The 22,709-nt window shown below is 53.2% G+C and overlaps 1 protein-coding gene across 1 annotated transcript in view; it reads left to right on the top strand.

Annotated features, from left to right (window-relative positions):
- The first annotated feature begins 4,730 nt into the window (after positions 1 to 4,730).
- Positions 4,731 to 22,709, top strand: part of PDE6B (phosphodiesterase 6B) — a 53,191-nt gene continuing 35,212 nt past the window's right edge. The window contains exons 1-3 of the mRNA XM_004383537.1: positions 4,731 to 5,199; positions 14,858 to 15,010; positions 15,724 to 15,813. Of these exons, the coding sequence (XP_004383594.1) occupies positions 4,732 to 5,199; positions 14,858 to 15,010; positions 15,724 to 15,813 (711 nt within the window). The 5' untranslated portion in view covers position 4,731. The remainder of the gene's footprint in view (positions 5,200 to 14,857; positions 15,011 to 15,723; positions 15,814 to 22,709) is intronic.

The following is a 22,709-nucleotide window of genomic DNA, read 5'->3' as shown; positions in this document are numbered from 1 at the left end:
TAGGTGGCGGAGTATTCCTGAAAGCCATGTGTACACTGGGCTGGCCAGCAGTAACTTAACTATACACAGAGGTGCACAGTGTGAATGCCCAGAAACATCCCACTAAACCCAACTCGGCTTGCTATGACCCACATCCTAAGCATGAGCATGGTCCCTCCAATATCACCAGATATGAGAGACATTGTTGTGGTTGTTGTTATGGTTCCATTGAATCGATTCCGAGTCACAGCAACCCCCATGTGACAGAGTAGAACTGCCCCATAGGGTTTGCTTGGCTGTAATTTTTAAGGAAGCAGGTTGCCAGGTTTTTCTTCCATGGAGCTGCAGGTGGGTTTCGAACCACCAACTTTTTGGTTAGCAGCCAAGCTCTTAACTGTCGCAGCACCGGGCTCCTTAGTCAAAGGAAGTGGTGGTCTTTAACAGTCTGCAATTTAAACATCTGACTGTTGTAAAATTTGAAGCAACGTACGCCTCTGTGAACACATCACTAGCCCACTCCTGAGGCCTTGGTAAGGATCTGAGCCCATGAGGTGCCTGAAACTTGAGCTGCTTTAACTTCCTGGTTCTGGCTTCTGAGCAAACCTGTTTCCTGAGGTTAGGCTTCTCCATGGAGAGAGGAAGAGCTCCACTGAGCATGCTCAGTTCCTTCTAGCTTGACCTATCGGGCTAGTCTGCCCTGGGGAAGTACCAGTGAGAGGCCAGGAAGAGTCCCCAACCTTCTCCCACCCCATGGAAGGCCCCTCCCTCTGTGGAAACCTGAGGAGTGGAAGATAAGCATCTGCCATCGTTAGCTGCTGCGGAGTTGGCCCAACTCAAGGCAACACCATGCACAGCAGAACGCAGTGCTCCCCGGTCCTACGCCATCCGCACAGTTGGTTGCAATGGGTTGTGATCCATAGTTTTCATTGGCTGATTTTCGGAAGTATATCGCCTGGCCTTAGATGTGGGGTGGGGCCAATCTGTTGTTAGGCGCCAGTCAAGTGAATTCTGACTCAGAGGCCCTGTGTGACAGAGTAGAACTGCTCCATAGGGTTTCCTAAGCTGTAGGATCTCTTCCAGTTAGTTGGCCAGGTAGCTGTCTTTCAAATTTCTTGGCATAGACGAGTTAGAGCTTCCAGTGTTGGGTTCGTTTGTTGAAACGTTTCAGTCGGTATTCCATCAATTCCTGAAGCTTTGTGTTTCTCCAGTGCCTTCAGTGCAGCGTGGACTTCTTCCTTCAATACCATCAGTTCTTGATCTTATGCTACCTCCTGAAGTGGTTGAATGTCATCAGATTCTATCTGGTACACGGACTCAGTGTATTCTTTCCAGCTTCTTTTGATGCTTCCTGCATCGTTCAACATTTTGCCCATGTTGTTGTTGTTGTTAGGTGCTGTCGAATCGGTTCTGACTCATAGCGACCCTATAGGACAGAGTAAAACTGCCCCATAAGGTTTCCAAGGAGCAACTGGTGGATTCGAACTGCTGACCTTTTTTGTTAGCGGCCATAGCTCGCTGTAGCTCTTAACCACTGCACCACCAGTGCTCCATATTTTGCCCATAGACTCCTTCAGTATTGCAGCTCGAGGCTTGAAATTTTTCTTCAGTTCTTTCAGCTTGAGAAATTCCAAGCTCGTTCTTCCCTTTTGGCTTTCTAACTCCAGGTCTTCGCACACTTCATTATACTTTCCTTTGTCTTCTTGATCAGCCCTTTGAAATCTTCTATCCAGCTCTTTTACTTAATTGTTTCTTCCATTCACTTTAGTTACTCAACGTTCAAGAGCAAGTTTCAGAGTCTCTTCTGACATTCCATCTTGGTCTTTTCTTTGCTGTCTTTTTAATGACCTTTTGCTTTCTTTATGTATGATGTCCTTGATGTCATCACATAACTCATCTGGTCTTTGGTCACTGGTGTTCAGTGAAAGGTCATCCAACAGAATGTGGAAATTATTGAACAATAGCATTAATATCATTATGTTGAGGATAATTCAAAAATTCTTGCAGCAGTACATCAACAGGGAACTGCCAGAAATTCAAGCCGGATTCAGAAGAGGATGTGGAACAAGGGATATCACTGCTGATGTCAGATGGATACTGGCTGAAAGCAAAGAATACCAGAAAGATGTTTACCTGTGTTTTATTGACTATGCAAAGGCATTCAACTGTGTGGATCATAACAAATTATGGATAAGATTTTGAAGAGTGGGAATTCCAGAATACTTAATTGTGCTCACACAGAACCTGTTTGTAGACCAAGAAGCAGTCATTCAAACAGAGCAATGGAATACTGTGTGATTTAAAATCAAGAAAGGTGTGTCAAGGTTGTATGCTTTCACCATACTTATTCAGTCTATATGTTGAGCAAATGATCTGAGAAGCCGGACTACATGAAGAGGAACGGGGCATCAGGATTGGAGGAAAACTCATTAACAACCGGCAATATGCAGATGACACAACCTTGCTTGCTGAAAGTGAAGAGGACTTGAAGCACTTACTGATGAAGAGCAAAGACCACAGCCTTCAGTATAGATTACCTCAACATAAAGAAAACAAAAATCCCAGGGGCGAATGAGATAGGGAAGGGAAAAAGGGACCGATGCCCTAGGCAAAGGACCCTGAACTAAAAACATGTGCTTAACTAATGACACAAAACCCGTACCTTGGAACATGCAATAATGAAAGAACAACCCACTCAGCTCTCAGTGTACTTCCTTGATAAGATGCTTTTCAGAAGAACTGGCCCAATCTTGTCCCTGGAGTGTGCGCAGACGTACGCAAGGTGACCAACAGACCCGTGACAGGAATTGAGCCGGCACCACGGGGGAACTGCGCAGGCACAGCACCCCAAAATAATTCCTGCCATCCAGTCCCAGGAGCCTTTGTTATGGATTGCATCTTGAATTACCTCTTGCGCGCACACCTAATCTTCATAACCCTGACTCTTTCATGAATAAAGATGATGCCTTTTCCTGCCTAAAAGAAAACAAAAATCCTCACAACTGGACTAATAAGCAATATCACGATAAATGGAGAAAATATTGAAGTTGTCAAGGATTTCATTTTACTTGGATCCACAATCAACACCCATGGAAGCAGCAGTCAAAAAATCCAAGTGACATATTACACTGGGCAAATCTGCTGCAAAGGATCTCTTTATAGTGTTAAAAAAAACAAAGATGTCACCTTGCCAAGTAAGGTATACCTGACCCAAACCATGGTGTTTTCAGTCAGCTCATATGCCTGCAAAAGCTGGATAGTGAACAAAGAAGACTGAAGAAGAATTGATGCATTTAAATTATGGTGTTGGTGAAGAATATTTAAGATGCCATGGACTGCCAGAAGAACGAATAAATCTGTCTTGAAAAGTACCGCCAGAATGCTCCTTAGAAGCAAGGATGGCACGACTTCATCTCACACACTTTGGACATGTACCAGGAGGGGCCAGGCCTGGAGAAGGACATCATGCTTGGTACTGTAGAGGTCAATGAAAAAGAGGAAGACCCTCAATGTGATGGATTGATACAGTGGATACAGTTGGCTCAAAGATAGCCACAGTTGTGAGAATGGCGAGGACTGGGCAGTGTTTCGTTCTGTTGTACGTGGGGTTGCTATGGGTCAGAACCAACTCATAAGAACAAGAACAACAACAATCGTTACAGGAGCAGATCACCAGGACTTTCTCCTGTGGAGCTGCAAGGTGAGTTCAAACCACCAACCTTTCAGTCAGCAGCCGAGGGCTCTTTGGGGCTAATCTAGATGCCTTGTAACTAAGGGCAGTTAACTAATTGCCATCGAGTCAACCCCAACTCATGGTGACCCCATGTGTGTCAGAGTAGAAATGCACGCCATCGGGTTTTCAATGCTGTGAACTTTTGGAAGCAGATTGCCACATCTTTCTTCCGAGGCACCTCTGGGTGGACTCGAACCTCCAGCCCTTCGGTTAGCAGTTCACTGTTTGCACCACCCGGAGACTCCAGCTAAGGGTGCCACGTCATCACTGTGTAGCTCTTAGCAGAGAAGCACTGCTGTGTGCTCACGAGACCAGCTCTCACGTGCCAGCCCCTTGGGAGATGAAGCCACAGGCCCCTCTACACCAGGGAAGAAGAGAATGTCTGTGCAGAATCCCCACGTGCAACCTCCATGGAGCTTGGCCCACACCCCTCTGCCTGCAGGCTCCCGGCTGTGTCCATGGTCCCTCTCACTAGGCTTGGCATCTGGGATGCAGAGCACAGCTGGCCTGGCCTCCCTCACCCTGCCTGGGGGTGGGCTGCCACCCCCAGAGGCAGAGGCAGTGTCCCTGCTCTCCCAGGCACACCTGAGCACAGGTCTGCGCACTGAGGAGAGACCCAGGCTGCCTGTTGGACCAACCCTGGGCAGCTCCCCCAAGTGGACAGGGTCATCTTGTCCGTGGGATTACCTCCCCTCCTGGGAATTAGGTGTGCGGGGCTGCTTTCACTACCTGCCTCCAGTCGCCCACGACACCTGCGCCAGGCAGGAGCCCCGGGCTCAGCGACCCCACAGACCCCGTGCCAGGGGAGTCTGATTTTCCTGTGGAGGTGGGAAGTCTCAGGGTCTAAGGGAGAGGTAAGGGGGGGTTTTCCCTCAGCTCCTGGGAGTCAGCTGACTCATCCCGTAATCGTCCCTAAGAAAGACTTTGCTGATGACAGTGTTTGCTGGGAGCCTGGTCCTGCTCGGCACCCATGCACTTCTGGGGGAGCTAGTGGCTTCTTGGGGGTCTGGAACAAAGACGCCATGAGCCTCAGTGAGGAACACGTGCAGAAGTTTTTGGACGAGAACCCCAGCTTCGCAGAGCGGTACTTCGGGAAGCAGCTGTGCCCCGAGCATGCGGCCGAGGCTGGCGAGGCCGGGAGCCTGGCGGACTGCGCCAGCTTCAGGGAGCTGTGCCAGGTGGAGGAGAGCGCGACGCTGTTCGAGGTGGTGCAGGACATGCAGGAGAGCGTGAACATGGAGCAGGTGGTTTTCAAGATCCTGCGGCGCCTCTGCGGCATCCTGCGCGCCGACCGCTGCAGCCTCTTCATGTACCGCCAGCGCAACGGCGTGGCCGAGCTCGCCACGCGCCTCTTCAGCGTGCAGCCCGACAGCACCCTGGAGGAGTGCCTCGTGCCCCCCGACTCCGAGATCGTCTTTCCGCTGGACATCGGGGTGGTCGGGCACGTGGCGCAGACCAAGAAGATGGTGAATGTCAAGGACGTGAACGAGGTGGGTCTGGGCTGGACCTCGTTGCGGGCGGCTGGTCCCACAGGCATGTCCTGGACACGGTCTTGGTGGTGGCCTAGCATCCACTCAGTCTGATACCTAGGCCCCCAAGAGGGCCTCCTCCAGGCGCAGCCAAGGGTTTATTCTTGCTCCAAGGAATAAGTTCTTATGGAGTCCCTGGGTGGTGCAAACAGTTAAGCTCTCAGCTACTAACCAAAAGGTTGGTGGTTCAAACCCCCCCAGAGGTGGCTCAAAAGAAAGGCCGGTCGATCTGCTTCCAAAAGATTAACCACTTGCAGTTGTGTAGACCCCAACTCACAGTGACCCCGTGTGTCAGAGTAGAACTGTGCTCCATAAGGATTTCAATGGCTGTGACCTTTCGGAAGTAAATCACCAGGCCTCTCTTCCGAGGTGCCTCTGGATGGATTCAAACCACCAGCCTTTCAGTTAGTAGCGGAGGGCTCAATGCTTTGTGCAAGGTTACAGCTTTGAAAACCCTGTGGAGCACAGTGCTGCCCTGCACACGTGGGGTCACCATGGGTCAGCGTCGACGCAATGGCAACTGGCTTGGCTTTCGGTTTGGTTGGTTGGAGGAGAATTGAAAGTGTTTTGGTTTTTTTTGATGAGCACCCGTGGGCTCAGTCAGCCCAAAGCTGCCCCTCTTCCAGGAGGCATCTGCTGTCTTCCCGTCACCCTGGCCTCGGAGCCACTCCAGCTTCCTGGGTCCCCACCCTGAGGAGGCACATACACACCTGTGCAGCCACCTTCCCGTCCACCCTGGGAGCGGAAGGTCCCTGCCCTAGGACCACTGTCTCTTTCAGTAGAATCGGGCTCCCGCTGAGCTCTGCAGGGGACAGATGGTGCCACTGTGCCTCCCCCAATGCTGACCCTAATGGTCACACAGACATGTCTGTTTGACCAGTGTGATCAGACCTGAGTGTGTGGCTGAGAGTCTCAGGTGAGATAGATTCAGATGCAAGCTCCGTGCCCTCATGTCTGAGTCTGGGTCCTGTGGCTGGGCCCAGGGCTGGGGGCCAAAGGTGCCATGGGAAGTCCCTCAGCCCAGGGGGGTGCTTCGGGGCCATCTAGGGACAAAAGGGGCCCATCCAGAGCTTGCAGGGAAAGGAGCCTTGTCTGAGGTGGCCTGCAGCAGCCCCTAGTCAACTCCTCGGCCCAGGACTCCTGAGGGTGAGGATGAGGGTCAGAGCAGGGGTGGGGCAGGCCCAGAGGAAGGGGGAGCAGCCGGGGTTGGGGGAGGGCAGGCAGGCGACAGACGAGAGTGGACAGGCCAGCAGGGCCTGTGTCGCTGGACTGTGAGACAATGGGGACGAGTTTGCATTTGGTCCTCAGGGCTCTGTGGAGCCCCTAAAGCTCTGTAGTGATGCTGTTCCCGAGGAGGGGCGGGGAGACCACGTGAGAAGCAGGACCAGGGGCCAGTTCACGGCAGGCAGGAGGGGTGGAGAGCAGCACCGGGGTTAGGGGAGATTGAGGAGTTAGAATCAAAACAGCCCTGCCGGTGGGTTCTTAATGGGCGGGAAGAGGAAGGGGGCAGTGGGGACAGCTGGGTTTGGGCTTCTGTAACCAGATAGGAAAACATTAAATACTCGGCTGCTAACTGAAAGGTTGGAGGTTCGAGTCCACCCAGAGGTACCTCAGAAGAAAGGCCTGGCAATCTACTTCTGAAAAATAGTCTCAGCCGTTGAAAACCCCGTGGAGCAAAGTTCTTCTCTGACACACACGGGGGGTCGAGTCAATGGCGTCTGTGTTTTTGGTTTTGTTTAACCAGGTGGGCAGATGTACTGGGGGTGGCCTGGGATTGCAGAAAAAGGTGATGTTGGTTTGGGACGTGCTGGACATCGATGTGGGGGCAGAGACACAGGGAGAGAAAGGGAGCCAGGAAGTGGGATCGCAGAGTGGGCAGGGCTTCAAGGAAGAGGAGGAGGCTGCCCCTTCCCGCCTTTCCCCTCCCTGAGCCTTCCCCGTGGACAAGGAGGCTGAGGGACACAGGAGCTGGCTTCTGCTGAGACCCCTGGGCTTGGCCACAGGAAGCAGGAATCACGTGCCTGGCCAGCCTTCTCCATTTCTGGTGACCGCGCCCCAGCCCCAGGCCCTCTGAGTGGCCCCATGGCCCCCTCACCCCTGGACACACATGGACAAGTGCAGCAGGACTCGATCCTCTTACGGTTATCTGCTGTGAACAAGTAGTGACTGGAATAGAATAATCTCCCTGGGATTAGCTCCGTCTTCACTTCCTTTTTAAGAAATGGGTCACCCATGAATCAAACGGAACACCAGGAGCATGAGTTACCAAGAACAGAAATTCAGCCGAGGTGGAGGACCTGGGCCTGAGGGCACCAATGGGTCCCCTCGCACACCCTCCCCAGCCTGCCCACCCCCAGGGCCTCTCTGTGCACCTCAGCCCTGACTAAGTATTCCCAGCCAGGGCTCCCCCAAGCCTCCCCCTGCAGGGCACCATGGAGCCCCCAAAGCTCTTGAGTGAAGCTGGTCACAGTGGAGATGAGTTTGGGGGTCCTCGAGCAGGGCAGGGAGACACTTCAGGAGCATGTCCAGGGGCCAGTCCAGGCCTCTGAGGCTCCTGCTCAAACTGCTCGGCCTGCTATGCCCTCCTCAGCCGGGCTTCGCCCCTCCTTGCCCTCCCTGCAGGGCTGCCCCCGCCTGCTGCCCCGCCCCTGCACCTCAGCTCACACCTGCCTGTCTGGCTTGGCCTTCTCTTCCTGACCCCCACCAGCACTGGGCTGGGGACCATCACCTTGGGACGCACCCCACTGCCTGGCAAAGCGGGTGCTGCCTCCCCTTTGGGACGTAGACACAACACCTGCCCCCCTTCCACTCTGAAAATCCTAAGGGCCAGGCTCAGCCTTGTTGACCTCAGAGTCCGCAGCACCAGGCATGGTGGGACAGAGCCCAGGCTTCAAATCCACAGAGGGGCCATCTTTCCATAAGTGCATAACGATGCCCTAATGGGCAGTGCAAACGGTTAAGGGGTGGGCTGCTCACCCAAACATTACAGGTTCAAGTCCACCCAGAGGTGCCTCGGAAGAAAGGCCTGGTGATCTACTTCTGAAAAATTAGCCTTTGAAAACCCTGTGGAGCACAGTTCTGCTCTGACACACATGGGAGCGCTGTGAGTTGGGGTCCCCTCCATGGCAACTGGTTTAAGCGCTGCCCAGTGGCGGGCTCTGTTAGCACTTGCTTGGTGTGTGCAGGACAAAACTGACGTGAACACAGGAAGTGGGCCATGTTCATCTCCCATTCTACAGAGGGGGAGACTCAGGCATTGGCCCCCAGTTGTCCCTCCAAGTCATGAGCAGCTGGGGGTCAGCCTGCAGCAGTCTTGGAGAGGAGGGTACAGGGAACCCTTGCCCACAGTAGACGAGACAGGAGTGTGGGTGACGGGGGGGAGGACGCCAGGCCACACCGGGACAGGGCAGGGGAGAATCTGCTGAGGCCTCTGTCTCCTCTGCTGCTAACTGAGGAAGTGACTCCCACCTCTACTGGCTGCTTCTATGGCTGAGCCATGGTGCTGGGGGACCCTGAGCACAGGGCTGGCCACAGGCCCTCCCTGAGCTGTGGGACCTGTCTTCCTGGGCTGAGGGTGGCATGGCCTGTGAGCCCCCCCTTCCCCAGCAGCCTATCAGGAGGGGCTGAGACTGGCCTCTCTGGGTGAGGGAGACACTGAGCCTCTGAGGACCACTGGCTCTGGGAACCCTGGGATGTGTTGGGTGTCGTGACCATGCGCTGGACAGACAGACAGACGTCACAGCCTACACTATCGGTGCCTGACAGGTCGAGGCCCCCCGAAGTGTGGCCTGGGTGTGTCGGGGAGGTCCCTCTGCTGTGTGCCTCAGAACCAAGGACCCAAGGATCTGCAGACCCCAGGAAGGGTGGGGGCTGGGCTCACAGCCCGCCAGCCTGGTCAGTGGTTCCACCCCGGCTATCCAGCGTCCAAGGCCCCCGGGGCAGCCTCTCAGCAGAGGCTGTGGGAATCCTCCTAGGAGGGCTGAACGGGTGAATGAATAAATGAATGAATGGAAGCAGCCGGCCTGGAATGCCAAAGCCAGCAGCAGGCCTTCCCTGCCCCCAGCTGGATCCCGCAGGGCTGCGACGTCCTGGTGGAAACCCGCTAGACCTAAGGACAGGGAGCTGGGGTGGCACTGCGGCTCCTTTATGGGGGATTGGTGGGTACTCATCGCTGGGGGCGGGGACAGGAAGGGCAGGGGTGGCTGGGGATGCGGTTCAGGGCACAGTGAGCGGGTGGAGTGTGGACCAGGCTGCTCACATTGAATACACGGGCACAGAGTCTGACTCCAGGCGCTGTTCTAATGCATTCCTGGGTGATGCCGGCCACAGACCACAGTGGGTGGGGGACGCCTTTGGGGAAGGCAGTGAGTGAGAGGGAAGACAGGGAGGGAGCCCAGCCATCACTGTCGGGGGACAGACGGGGGGCCTGGGAGCATCACTGTTGGGGGGCAAAGGGAGGGGCCCAGGAGCATCAGTATTGGGGGGCAGAGGGAGGGGGCCAGGAGCATCACTATTGGGGGGCAGAGGAAGGGGCCTGGGAGCATCACTATCGGGGGGCAGAGGGAGGGGGCCAGGAGCATCACTATCGGGGGACAGAGGGAGGGTCTGGGAGCATCACTATCAGGGGGCAGAGGGAGGGGCCGGGAGTATCACTGTCGGGGGGCAGAGGGAGGGGGCCGGGAGCATCACTATTGGGGGGCAGAGGGAGGGGGCCGGGAGCATCACTATTGGGGGACAGACCAGGGGGCCTGGGAGCATAACTACTGGGGGCAGAGGGAGGGGCCCGGGAGCATCACTATTGGGGGCAGATGGAGGGGGCCCGAGAGCATCACTATTGGGGGGCAGAGGAAGCCCTCAAGTATCACTATGGAGGGACAGAGGAAGAGGGTCGAGGAGGAGAGGCAGGGAGAGCCTGGGAGGCCGGCAGACCACCAGGAAGCCGTGTGTTCGCTGCATGTTCTGTACCTTGGCACTCCAGGGGGAGTTGGGGCAGCTGGAGGTCAGGCAGAAAGAAGCCTGGGGGAGGCCCTTCCTTGTGGCAGTGGGCGGTCCCAGCCTTCCTCATATCAGTTCCCAGGGTCTTACAGGAGAGCAGGTGAGGGAGCCGGCAGGGTCCCCACTCCCCGAGGGGCTGGGGAAGAGGCTCTCTGGGCAGGGCTCTAGCGAGGCCTCATCCTGGACTGAGGGTCCAGAGGGCCGTGTGCCCGGGATGGGGACGGGGCAGCCAGGGAACTCACACGGGGAACCCCACAGTATGTTTCCAAGTGGGCCTACAGGTGTGGTAGTTCAGCACTCTGGCCTCAGTTTCCCCCGTGCTTGGGGAAGGGAAGGGCTGCTGAGGACAGCGGGAGAGGGAGCTGGAGGCTGGGAAGGGTGCCCTGTGGAGCTGGGACGGGGTCAGGTGCTCCCTCTGTGGGCCGTCCCTCCATGGAGTTGGGGGGTCAGGGCAGCAGAGTGACGGGAGCCAAGGAAGACGAGAACTTGTCAATGAAGGAAGAACATGAGGCTGGAGACCTTGCTTACGGTTAGCAGGACTTTTCACGTAGGACCCTCCCCAGCTCGATGTCAGATTTGCAAAGATTTACAAAGATGCGGCTTAGCCACTGTGGCCCCGACTGTGCCCTCAGAACCCGGATTTGGGAAGACATTCTGTGGGAGGTGTTGGATAGGGGACTGGGAGAGGGAACGAGGGGGGAGCAAAGCCCACAGGTGACCCAGCCAGAGCCTGGAGGGTGGCCATCCCATGCCCCGCGCAGCCGCCCTAGAGCTTCCTAAGGCCCGTGACCTCCCCCGAGGAGGTGGTGGGGCCGTGGAGCTGCTGCTGTCAAGAGACCACAGGGTGGAGGCCCTGGTGCTGTGGGCGCCAGAGAGGGGTCTCCGGCATGGGCAGGGCAGGGCCTGGCCACGTCACAAAGGCCAGTGTGGCCTCCACGGGGAGGTGAGAGGCCGACAGGAGCCGGGAGTGTGTGTCCTGGGCCTGCCGTAACAAAACACCATAAAGTGAATGGCTGTGAAGAGCAGAAGGGAGGCTGGAAGTCCAAACTCAGGGCATTGGCAGGGCTAGGCTTTCTCTCTCAGTCGGCTCAAGGAGAAGGTCCTTCCTTGTCTCTTCTGCTTCTGTAGCCCCTGGCATTTCTCCACATTCCTTGGCTTGTAGATGACTAATCGCATAGCGTCTTCATCTTGTGTGACTCTGTTCCCATGCCTCTTCTCTTCTCTACAAGATGAATTTTCTAATCAGAAGGGTTGAGGACTCATCCTGCTCCGGAATGACCTTTCACTGATAGTATCTTCATAGAAAAGCCCTATTTTCCCAAACACATACGTATATAGGGGCTAGGACTGCCACACATCTTTTTAGGGGACACAGTTCAGTCCTTAACAGAGGGTGATAGCAGCCTCCGGGAAAGGCGCCACCAGGCCTGCCAGGAGGTGAAGTGGAACGGCCGGGAAGGCGGGAGGCGGGGGAACCCGGGAGAGGTGACAGCTACACAGAGCAAAGGGAGGATGCCCCGCAAGAGAGCAAGGTGGCAGAAAGGGCCACCACAGGTAGTGGCCCCGTGTCTTTGGGACTTCACAAGGGCAGTTACAGTGCAAGATGGGTGGAAGCTGGAGGGGGCGGCTCCGGATGTGATCAGGAGGGAAAACGAAGAATCAGCAAGTATGGACAGTTCTTCAAAGAGGTTCGGCCACGAAGGTGACGAGGGAGACGGGATGGCAGACAGAGGCGGACGTGAGGGTGTTTTTAAAACAAAGAGTCTCAAGCATATGCAAAGGCCAGGAGTGGGGGGACCGTGGCTAAGAGAAGGGGTGACACATGGCGGGGGCTCCTGGGTGAAGGGTCGGGGCTGCTGCCCAGAAGGCAGGTGGGGAGACCCCCAGCAGTTCTACTGTTGTCCTTGTGAACCATGCAGGTGTGTGGGGTGGGGTGGGGTGAGGTGATGGGGCGGCCAGGTTTGAGATCAGGGAGGAGACAGGTCCACCAGCAATGGATCTATTTCCCCAAACAAGGTCATATTCACAGGTACAAGCTTGGCACTCCTACGTGTCTTTTTGGGAAACAAAATTCAAGCCGTAACAGAGAGTAATAGTTGCCGCCAGGGAGGGAGCCACAGGGCTGCCCAGCAGACGAAGTCACTGTTCCCAGGAATGCTTGACGTCCACCACGGAAGGGCCCGGGAAGGGAGCATGAGGGACCTTGGCAAGGGAAGGGGTGGGTGGCATGCTGGCTCTGGGTGAACAGGAAGCAACAGGGCAGAATCTGGACCACAACAGGACCAGGAACAGCCCGGGCCCTCGTGTGCTGACAGCTGAGTGGGGAGGAAGACATTGTCCAAAGAGCCACTGAAGAACAGGAGGTGGCCACGTGACAGGCAGTGAGAGGACACCTGTTCGAGGTCCTGGGGCCCACAGGAGTGGGACAAAACCCCCCATGGGGAGCCTCCATTGATATTCAGCTGCTACTGGCAGCAGCTTAGCCAGCTAGAGTCTCAGTGTCCTCGAGTCAGAGCATGTCGGTGCCCCTGCTCCATAGGGCCCTCACTTCCCAAGCTGGCCTGGCCCTTCTGCTCCGTGTTACCATCATCAGCTCTCATCCGAGTGCTGGGCACCATGTGGCTGCAATGGCTGATGCACCTCAACGAATCAGGAATGGGGCAGGAGGGCTCGCACCAGCCTGTGCCACTTTACAGGGTCATCAAAAACTCCTAGAATTCCCCAGTGGACGTCCTCTTACATCCTGTTGGGCAAAACAGGTGTGGCCACACTGCATTGCCAGGCAGGCTGGGAAGGGAGTCTGCTGCTCTTCCAGCCCCCTGGTGGAGAGGAAACCTAGGGGCTGCGTGGTAGAGAAGGCATTGGAAATCAAGTGGCGTCGGTCAACATCCATGCCTACTAAGGACCAATGTTGGTGCTGTTGTTAGCTGCCACGGAGTTGATTCCAACTCATGGCAACCCCATGTGTGCGGAGTAGAACTGCCCCATAGAGTTTTCTTAGCTCTAATCTTTATGGAAGCAGATCGACAGGCCTTTTCCTCTGCAGAGCTGCTAGGTGGGTTTGAACTGCCAACCTGTAGGCTAGCAGTTGACTGCAACCATTTGCACCACCCAGGGACCTTCAAAAAAAAAAAAAAAAAAAAAACCCGTTGCCGACAAGTCGGTTCCAACTCATAGCAACCTTACAGGACTGTAAACCAAACGAAACCAGACCCATTGTCACTGAGTTGATTCTGACTCACAGCAACCCTGTAGGACAGAGTAGAACTGCCCCATTAGGGTTTCCAAGGCTGTAAATCCTTGCAGAAGCAGAACGTCACATCTTTCTCCCTCAGTGGCTGGTGGGTTTGAACCACCGACCTTTCAGTGAGCAGCCGAGCACTTAACCTCTGTGGCATCCGGGCCCCTCCATCCTGGAAATGAATGAACAGACCTGAAAGAGCGCCTTTAACAGTGAATAATGACGAAACGTAAGGCACATTGACCCACATAACAGCCGCGGAGGCAGATGCTGCCGCTGTTGCCCGACTCACCGGGGTGGGGGAGGGATGCAGGCTGGGTCCCACTTGCTGCAGGTCACACAGACCCAGCCCAGCGGTCAGACTCCAGAGCTGTCCACCTTGGTCACTTTGGCGTCTTGTAAATAAACGTCAGAACGCAGCAGGTGGGGGGCGAGGTTGGGGGACATCCAACTCTTAGAAGGAGAGGATCCTTCATCTGGGCTGCCTTGTCCCCAGCGCTCAGTGCGTCAGACTTGCTCCTTGAGGAGGAAGAGCTTAGTGCTGCTCAACCATCCCCAGACCAGGGGAGAGCCCAGAGGAGCCATCCAAGAACCTGTGGGAGTGGGAGTGGGTAGGGACCCCCTCCAGGGGGCGCTGGTACACAAGCCATCAGTCAGACTTGGGCTCATCCTGCGTTCAACTAACAGCTACCTTTGACGGAGGAGCATGTGGGGGCGCAATCCCTGGCTGGTGCAAACGTTTAACATGCTCACTGCTCACCGAAAGGTTGGCGGTTCCAGTCCGCCCAGAGACGCCACAGAAGAAAGTCCTGGTGATCTACTTCCAAATAATCAGCCATTGAAAACCCTATGGGGTGCAGTTCTACTCTTATACGCATGGGGTCACCGTGAGTCGGAATTGACTCAATGGAAACTCGTGTTGGGGGCTGCTCTGGAGGCAGGAGGAGGCGGTAGCCTGGGCCAGGATGGGTTTGAGGTATGGGTCGGAGGGGACAGATTCAAGAGCTAGAAGGTATGGAAGGACCCAAGTCTGTGCCGCCAGCCCAGGTATAGGACAGGGAGGGGGGGCAGGAAGGTCTGTGGTGCCTTGAGGCCTCTCCGTAGACTGTTAGACTGAGAGTTGGGGGTCAGAGGTTTGGGGGGCATTGGTTCAGAGTGGTGGGGTGATGGGGAGGGGTGCATGAGAACGAGGGTGTCAGCTGGGTTCAGTCCCGGGGTGGACCAGCTCCCACTACTCATGACCCAAGGCCAGGCCACCTGGAGTCTCAACCCCAGTCTGGGCAGTGGCCTCTGCAAAACTGAGTCCCATCCACAGGGACCAGGGGTGCAGGGAACTCCCCCTCGCTGAGCAGTGCCCTCCCTGTGTCTCCCCCACCGCCCCAGTGCCCCCACTTCAGCCCATTCGCCGACGAGCTCACCGAGTATGTGACGAGGAACATCCTGGCCACACCCATCATGAATGGCAAGGACGTGGTGGCCGTCATCATGGCTGTGAACAAGCTCGATGGCCCATGTTTCACCAGTGAAGATGAAGACGTGAGTGCAGTGGGACCTCTGGGTGTGGCCCCCTGTGCTGGCCCAGGCACGCCCCCTCCATGCACACATGTCTGCGTCTGCACGAGGGCCTGCCTCTAGGTCTCTGTGTCTTTGCGTGTCTCGTATGCATCTGTGGATGTCTCTGTTTCCCGCGTGTCTCTGTGTGTGTAGGTGATGAGTCTGCCTGAGTATGTCTGTGTGTACATCTCCTATGGGACCAGTGGTGGTTCAGCAGTAAAATTGTCGCCTTCTGTGTGGGAGACCCGGGTTCCATTCCTGGCCATTGCACCTCATGCATAATCACCACCCATCTGTCAGGGAAGGCTTGTGTGTTGCTGTGATGCTGAACAGTTTTAACGGAGCTTCCAGACTAAGACAGACTAGGAAGAAAGGCCTGGCGATCTACTTCCAAAAACCGTATGGATCACAAAGGTCCAATCCACAACTGATCATGGGGATGTGGCACAGGACCAGGCAGCGATTTGTTCCTTTGTGCATGGGGTTGCTGTGCGTTGGGGGCCAACTCAATAGCAACACACGTCTCCTTGTCTGAGCTCTGTGTGCTCTGCCCTGCCGCTCTGTGTTTCTTTGGCTTGGAGGCCTGTGCGTGTGCTCTTGGGTGGGCAAGCCCTCGGCTCTGTGTGTACACAGCGCCCCCTCTGGGCATATCTGATAACGGGGATTTTTAAGTCTTGCTACAATTCCTGTTTCAGGTTTTCTTGAAGTACCTGAATTTTGCCACCTTGAACCTGAAGATCTACCACCTGAGCTACCTCCACAACTGTGAGACCCGCCGAGGCCAGGTACCTGCAGGAGACGACCCCTGGGGCTGGTGCTCCTGCCCAAGCCTTCCTGCGTCCGTAGCCAGCTGACCTCCACCTGCTGAGACATCGCCCTGGACCGACCCAACCCCTCGTTCTATCCCAAGCTCCCTCGTTCTACCGCTCTGGCCCCTTGCCCTGCTGCCCAGCGGGCCCAGACAGCCCCTTCAGCCTCAGCGCCTGTGTTCAGGCCGCTGAGGGCAGAACAGACTCTGTGTTCGGCAACCTGAGCCAGGCCTGGGTTCCCATCCCTGAGCCAAGTCGAGGGGTTCCCTCAGCCTCGGCCTCTCTCTGTAGAAAGGCCAGGGGTGACAGATGTGTTGTGTCCCCAGGGGTAGGTTCCCAGGGCCAGCTGCTGATGGGAAAGGAGTCCAGTGGGTTTTGTGGTTGTGGTTGGTGGTGCTGAGTGCAGGGAGCTGCAGGCAGAAAGGTCCACTCCTCCTTAAGGGCTGTCTCGAACCCTCTTTGGAAGGAGCAGGTGTAAATTATAAACGGACAAAGGGAACAGATGGTCTGGCCACTTGGACGGTGGACTTCCCAGTCCAGCCCCGGCCAAGCCCCTCAAGAAACAACAGCTTCCTGTGCTGGACTGCCTTCTCTGGGGGCCAGGGAGGCATGGGGGCCTGATGGGGCAGGGAGTGACATTCTGTTGTGGCCAAAGGGTGCGAAGCTGATTGAGGCCCACGGAGGGAAGCCCGCTATGGTCCACTTCCACACTCCAGGGCAGGTGGTCTGGGGGCCTCTGGACACCCGGCCCATGGGGGGTCCTGAGTTAAAGTGGGTGGGCCAGGGAGGGGGCAGGCGAGCCGACAGACCACAAAGACCACAGTCGTCACTCTGGGCAGGGGGCTGGGCTGCACCTCAGGGGAGGAGGAGAGTGAAGGTGACCTGACCCTTCCTAGATAATGGCTGTTCATCCAAGAGAGGAAATGAGCTCGTTGAGGGTGGTCGGGGTGCTCCGTGATGACGCTGGAATGTTGCTGGGTCGGGGATTTTACATGGGTGACGGTCCTCTCAGCCCAGCAATAGACCACGTCCTGTTGGTCAATCCTTGAGCTGATGGCTTGCTTCAGGCCAACTGTGAGACCTGCGCATGGTTCCCTGAGAAGGCGGGATGGACAACTGGGATCCCGAGAGGTGCTGAGCAAGGAAGGCAAGTGTCCACGGTGGGCTGGATTTTAAGCCTGGTCGCTCTGATAGCAGTGAACCAGTTCTGCCAGCAAAACATCTGCTGGTGCTTTTGCACTTGAGGGCATTGTGGTGGTTAGTAGCCACGAAGTCTCCTCCGACTCAGGGCGACCTTATGGATAACAGAAGGAAACGTTGCTCAGTCCTGTGCCGAGTTCACAATCATTGCGATGTGTGAGCATATTGTGGCTATTGTGTCAATGCATCTCATTGTCTTGTTTTCACTGACCCTTCGCTTTACCAACTGTCTTAGTCATCTAGGGCTGCTATAACAGAAATACCACACGTGGTGGCTTTAACAAACAGAAATTTATTCTCTCACAGTCTAGGAGGCTAAACGTCTGAATTCAGGACACCAGCTGCAGGGGACGGCTCCGTCTCTGTGGGCTCCTGCAGGAGGTCCTTGTTCCTTGGTTCCTTGGCGATCTCCATGTGGTGTCGCATCTGTCTTCCCCCATCTCTGCTCTTGCTGTTTGCTTGATCTGCTCTTTTATATCTCAAGAGATTGACGGAAGACACACCCTCCACTAATCCTGCCTCGTTAACCTAACCAAGAAAACCCAGTCCCAAGTGGGATTGTAACCACAGCTCTAGGGTTAAGATTTACAACACAGATTTTTGGTGGACACAATTCGTCCATAACAGCAAACATGATGTCCTTCTCTAGGGATGAGCCAGGGCATCCAGCGGCCTAACTCCTGCCGGTGAACCTCACGGAGACTGCGTATATAGACCCAGGTCTGTTTGCTGATTTACTGTGGTAAAAATCGCAGTCACAGAGGACTCAAGTCCTCGAGGCCCTGACCAGGGTGGAAAGCCCCTCGGGCTCAGCTGGGGGACCCATCACCCTTGGGCCAAGATGGGCATACCACACGGGGAAGGATCCCAGGTTGAGGTGCAGCTCCCCACCAGTGGGGTGAGGTCAGCCAGGCAGGAGACGCTGCCTTTGCCACCTTGCAGACCTTATGTACAACACAACGAAATGCTGCCCTGTCCTGCGCCATCTTCACAATCGTTGATATGTTTGAGCCCATTGTTGTGGCTATTACGTCAATCCATCTTATTGAAGGTTTCCCTCGTTTTCGCTGACATTGCTATCAGTTTGTTGTACTGTGGTGGCTTGCGTGTTGCTGTGATGCTGGAAGCTATGCCATGAGTATTTCAGATACCAGAAGGATCATCCATGGTGGACAGATGAGCTGCCAGACTAAGACACACTAGGAAGAAAGGCCTGGCAATCTGCTTCCAAAAATTAGCCAATAAAAACCTTATAGATCACAACAGAACACCGCTACAAGAACTGCTGGAATTCTTCCCCGGGGGAAGATAGGGCATCATTTAGACAAATTCAGGCATTATCTATTTCTTTACCTGTGGAAGTAACTGGCTCTCCCTTTTCTGTAGAAATTGGGCACAGACGATTGAAGAGCAGGGTTTTTTCCCAGCGTGGCTCACGTGACTCGTCCCTCTGGAGCAATATCGGGAATTTCATAGACATCATATGATCACACTCTGATTCTGATACTTGAATCATCATTGTCTGGAAGCTGGGGATCCCTCCCAGCTGTCACTTTTGTCATACCTCAGGCACTTCTCAAGCAGCCCTTGTGGCTGCTAACCGAAAGGTCTGCGGCTCAAACCCTACAGCCTCTCTGAAGGAGAAAGATGTGGCGGTCTGCTCCCGTAAAGATTACAGCCTGGGAAACCCTATGGGTCAGTTCTACTCTGTCCTGTAGGGTCGCTTTGAGTCAGAATCGACTCGACAGCAGTGGATTTTCGGGCACTTTTCAGCACGCGCCTCTCACTGTCTCATAAGAGCCTCGTATTCTAGATGCTTCTTCACTGTGAGGCAGGGACAGGGTGCCTTTACTGAGAGCAGAATCAGGCAAAGCGAGGGTGCTGGTGGCCCCCTTGCCTGGTTCCCCATGAGTCCCCGGGGCATAGCAGGTGGGAAGAAGAAAAGGTGCTGGTTTTCCCCACAAGATCATAAGTTTGAGTGTTTTCCATATTGTTTTTACTTTCTTTTAGGAGTTCCCTGGGTGTCTCAGATGGTTAAGCGCTTGACCGCTAACCGAAAGATTGGCAGTTCAAACCCACCTAGAGGCACCTTGGAAGACAGGCCTGGTGATCTGCTTCCAGAAGGTCACAACCTTGAAAACCTTCTGGAGACAGTTCTACTTTGCGCTCATGGGGTCGCCACGAGTTGGAATCGACTCAGCGGCAACGAACAACAACAACAACCTCCTAACATAAAACCAAAACCAGTTGCCGTAGAATCGACTCCAATGCGCGCGACCCCGTGGGTGTCAGAGTAGAACGGTGTTCCATAGGGTTTTTCATGGCTGGTTTTTCAGAAGCAGATCACCAGGCCTTTGGGAGAAAGGCATCTCTGGGTGGGCTCGAACCTCCAACATTTCGGTTAGCAGCCAAGTGTGTTCACCATTTGCACCACCCAGGGACTCCCCATGGGTGCTAATTTATTCCACGTTCTCCTTCTTCTTTTGAAATTGTCTTCGATGATTCATAGAAAATATCGTTGTGTCAAATAACATGTTTAAGTATGATGTTGTCTGAACATTTAGAGGTCTCCATTTTTCCTTGTGACTGTTGTGTAAAGCCTTCTGGAATTGGCTCTGAAATATGCAAGTTCAAACAATCCCCCTTGTCACTATCACTCAGGGACCAATTCCTGAAAAAGAAGAAATAGTTAGCCACACTCCAAGCCACACTCCAAAAGAAGAAATCGTCAGCCACGCTCTAAGCCACACTCCAAAAGAAGAAATCGTCAGCCATACAACATCAAAGAATCAAAGCACGAGGCAGCTAGCTTTTCAGAGAGCGAGGAAAGTACAGAAGATGTTGGGTTTTTGAGGTTTTGTGTAAAGCTCCCCTTCATCACATTATTTTTGTAAGCATCTGTCTTAGGCTGGGTTCTCTAGAGAAGCAAAATCAGTGAAGTGTATATACATATATATATACACACTAGAGAGAGAGAGATTTATCTCGAGGAAATGGCTCACGCGGTTGTGGAGGCTGGCAAGTCCTAAGTCCATGGGTCAGACGTCAGGCTGGAGGCTTCTCACTCATATAGCTCTAGAGGCTGACAAACCCAAGATCCACAGGTCAGACAGCAGAATTGTGGGGGCATGGGGACAGGCTGGAGATTCTTGCAGGCTTGTATCCCAAGCTCTGTAGGTCAGGTGACTAGAGGAGTGCAGAGTGTGAATTTTCCCAAAATCTCTATTTAGAATCTGGAGGCAGAACATACGCAAGGGAAACTCGCTTTACAACTCATTGACTGACACAATATGACCAAAAACCAAACCTGGCATCTCCCTGTTGATGTGCTGCTATAACTGTTTTTGAATGATCTTCAGCAAAATTTTACTTGCATGTGATATTAATGATATCGTTTGATAACTTCCACATTCTGTTGGATCACCTTTCTTTGGAATGGGCACAAATATGGATCTCTTCCAATCAGTTGACCAGGTAGCTATCTTCCAAATTTCTTGGCATAGATGAGTGAACACTTCCAGCGCTGCGTCCGTTTGTTGAAATATCTCAGTTGATATGCCATCAATTCCTTGAGCCTTGTTTTCCTCCAATGCCTTCAGTGCAGCTTGGAATTCTTCCCTCAATACCATCGCTTCTTCATCATATGCTACCTTCTGAAACGGTTGAACGTCGACAAATTCTTTGTTGGTGCGGTGACGGTGTATTCCTTCCATCTTCTTTTGATGCTTCCTGTGTTATTCAACATTTTGCCCATAGAATCCTTCAGTATTGCAACTCGAAGCTTGAATTTTCTTCTTCAGTTCTTTCAGCTTGAGAAATCTCAAGCATATTCCTCCCTTTTGGTTTTCTAACTCCAGGTCTTTGCACATTTCATTATGATACTTTACTTTGTCTTCTTAAGCCACCCTTTGAAATGTTCTGTTCAGCTCATTTCTTCCATTCACTTTAGCTACTCTACATTCAAGAGCAAGTTTCAGAGTCTCTTCTGACATCCATTTTGGTCTTTTCTTTCTTTCTTATCTTTTCAACGACCCTTTGCTTTCTTCGTGTATGATGTTCTTGATGTCATTCCACAACTCATCTGGTCTTTTCGGTCATTAGTGTTCAATGAGTCAAATCTATTCTTGAGATGCTCTCTAAATTCAGGTGGAATATATTCAGGGTCATATTTTGGCTCTTGTGGACTTGTTCGAATTTTCTTCAGCTTCAACTTGAACTTGCATATGAGCAATTGATGGTCTGTTCCGCAGTCGGCCCCTGGCCTTGTTCTGACTGATGATATTGAGCTTCTCCATCGCCTCTTTCTACAGATGTAGTTGATTTGATTCCTGTGTATTCCATCTGGTAAGGCCTGCGTGTATAGTCATAATTTATGTTGTTGAGAAAAGTATTTGTAATGTATAAGTCCTTGGTCTTGCAAAATTCTATCATGTGATCTCCAGCATTGTTTCTGTCACCCGGACCGTATTTTCCAAGTACTGATCTTTCTACTTTGTTTCCAACTTTTGCATTCCAATCACCAGTAATTATCAATGCATCTTGATTGCATGTTGAATCAATTTTGGACTGCAGAAGTTGGTAAAAGTCCTCAGTTTCTTCATCTTTGGCATTAGTGGTTGGTATGTAACTTTGAATAATAGTCGTATTAACTGGTCTTCCTGGTAGGTGTATGGATATTATGCTATCACTGACAGCATTGTACTTCAGGATAGATCTTGAAATATTCTTTTTGACGATGAATGCAACACCATTCCTCTTCAATCTGTCGTTCCCGGCAGAATAGACTATATGACTGTCTGATTCAAAATGGCCAATACCAGTCCATTTTAGCTTACGATTAATGGCTAGGATATTGATCTTTATTTATTCCATTTCATTTTTCACAACTTCCAGTTTTCCTAGATTCATAGTTTGTACATTCCACATTCTGATTATTAATGGATGTTTGCAACTGTTTCTTCTCATTTTGAGTCATGCCTCATCAGCAAATGAAGGTTCGGAAAGCTTGACTACATCCACGTCATTAAGGTCAACTCTACTAACCTAAAGGTTGGCAGTTCAAATCCACCAGTCGCTCCTTGGAAACCCTATGAGGCAGTTCTTCTCTGTGCTGTAGGGTTGCTATGAGTTAAAATCTACTCAACGGCAACAAGTTTGGTTTGGTTTTGGTTCTACTTGGATGAGGCAGCTCTTACCTAGTCGTATTTTGAGTGCCTTCCAATCTGAGAGGCTCATCTTCTGGCACTATATCTGTCATGGATTGAATTGTGTCCCCCAAAAATATCTGTAAACTTGGCTGGGTCATGATTCCCAGTATTTTATGATTGTGTAATCTGATGTGATTTCCTTATGTGTTGTAAACTCTATCACTATGATGAGGTTATATGTGATCTCCTTATGTGTTGTAAATTCTATCACTGTCATGAGGTTATACTGATGAGGTTTACAAGATTAGATAGTGTCTTAATGCAGTCTCTTTTGAGATATAAAAGAGAGAAGCTAGCAGAGACACATGGGGACCTCATACCACCAAGAAAGCAGTGCGGGGAGCAGACCGCGTCCTTTGGACCTGAGGTTCCTGTGCTGAGATGCTCCCAGACCAAGGGAAGACTGATGCATCACAAGGACCTTCTTCCAGACACGACAGAGAAAGAAAGCCTTCTCCTGGAGCT

Source organism: Trichechus manatus, unplaced genomic scaffold (assembly GCF_000243295.1).
Source record: "Trichechus manatus latirostris isolate Lorelei unplaced genomic scaffold, TriManLat1.0 scaffold00111, whole genome shotgun sequence".
Classification (NCBI taxonomy): domain Eukaryota; kingdom Metazoa; phylum Chordata; class Mammalia; order Sirenia; family Trichechidae; genus Trichechus; species Trichechus manatus.
This window is presented reverse-complemented; position numbering and strand designations above follow the sequence as displayed.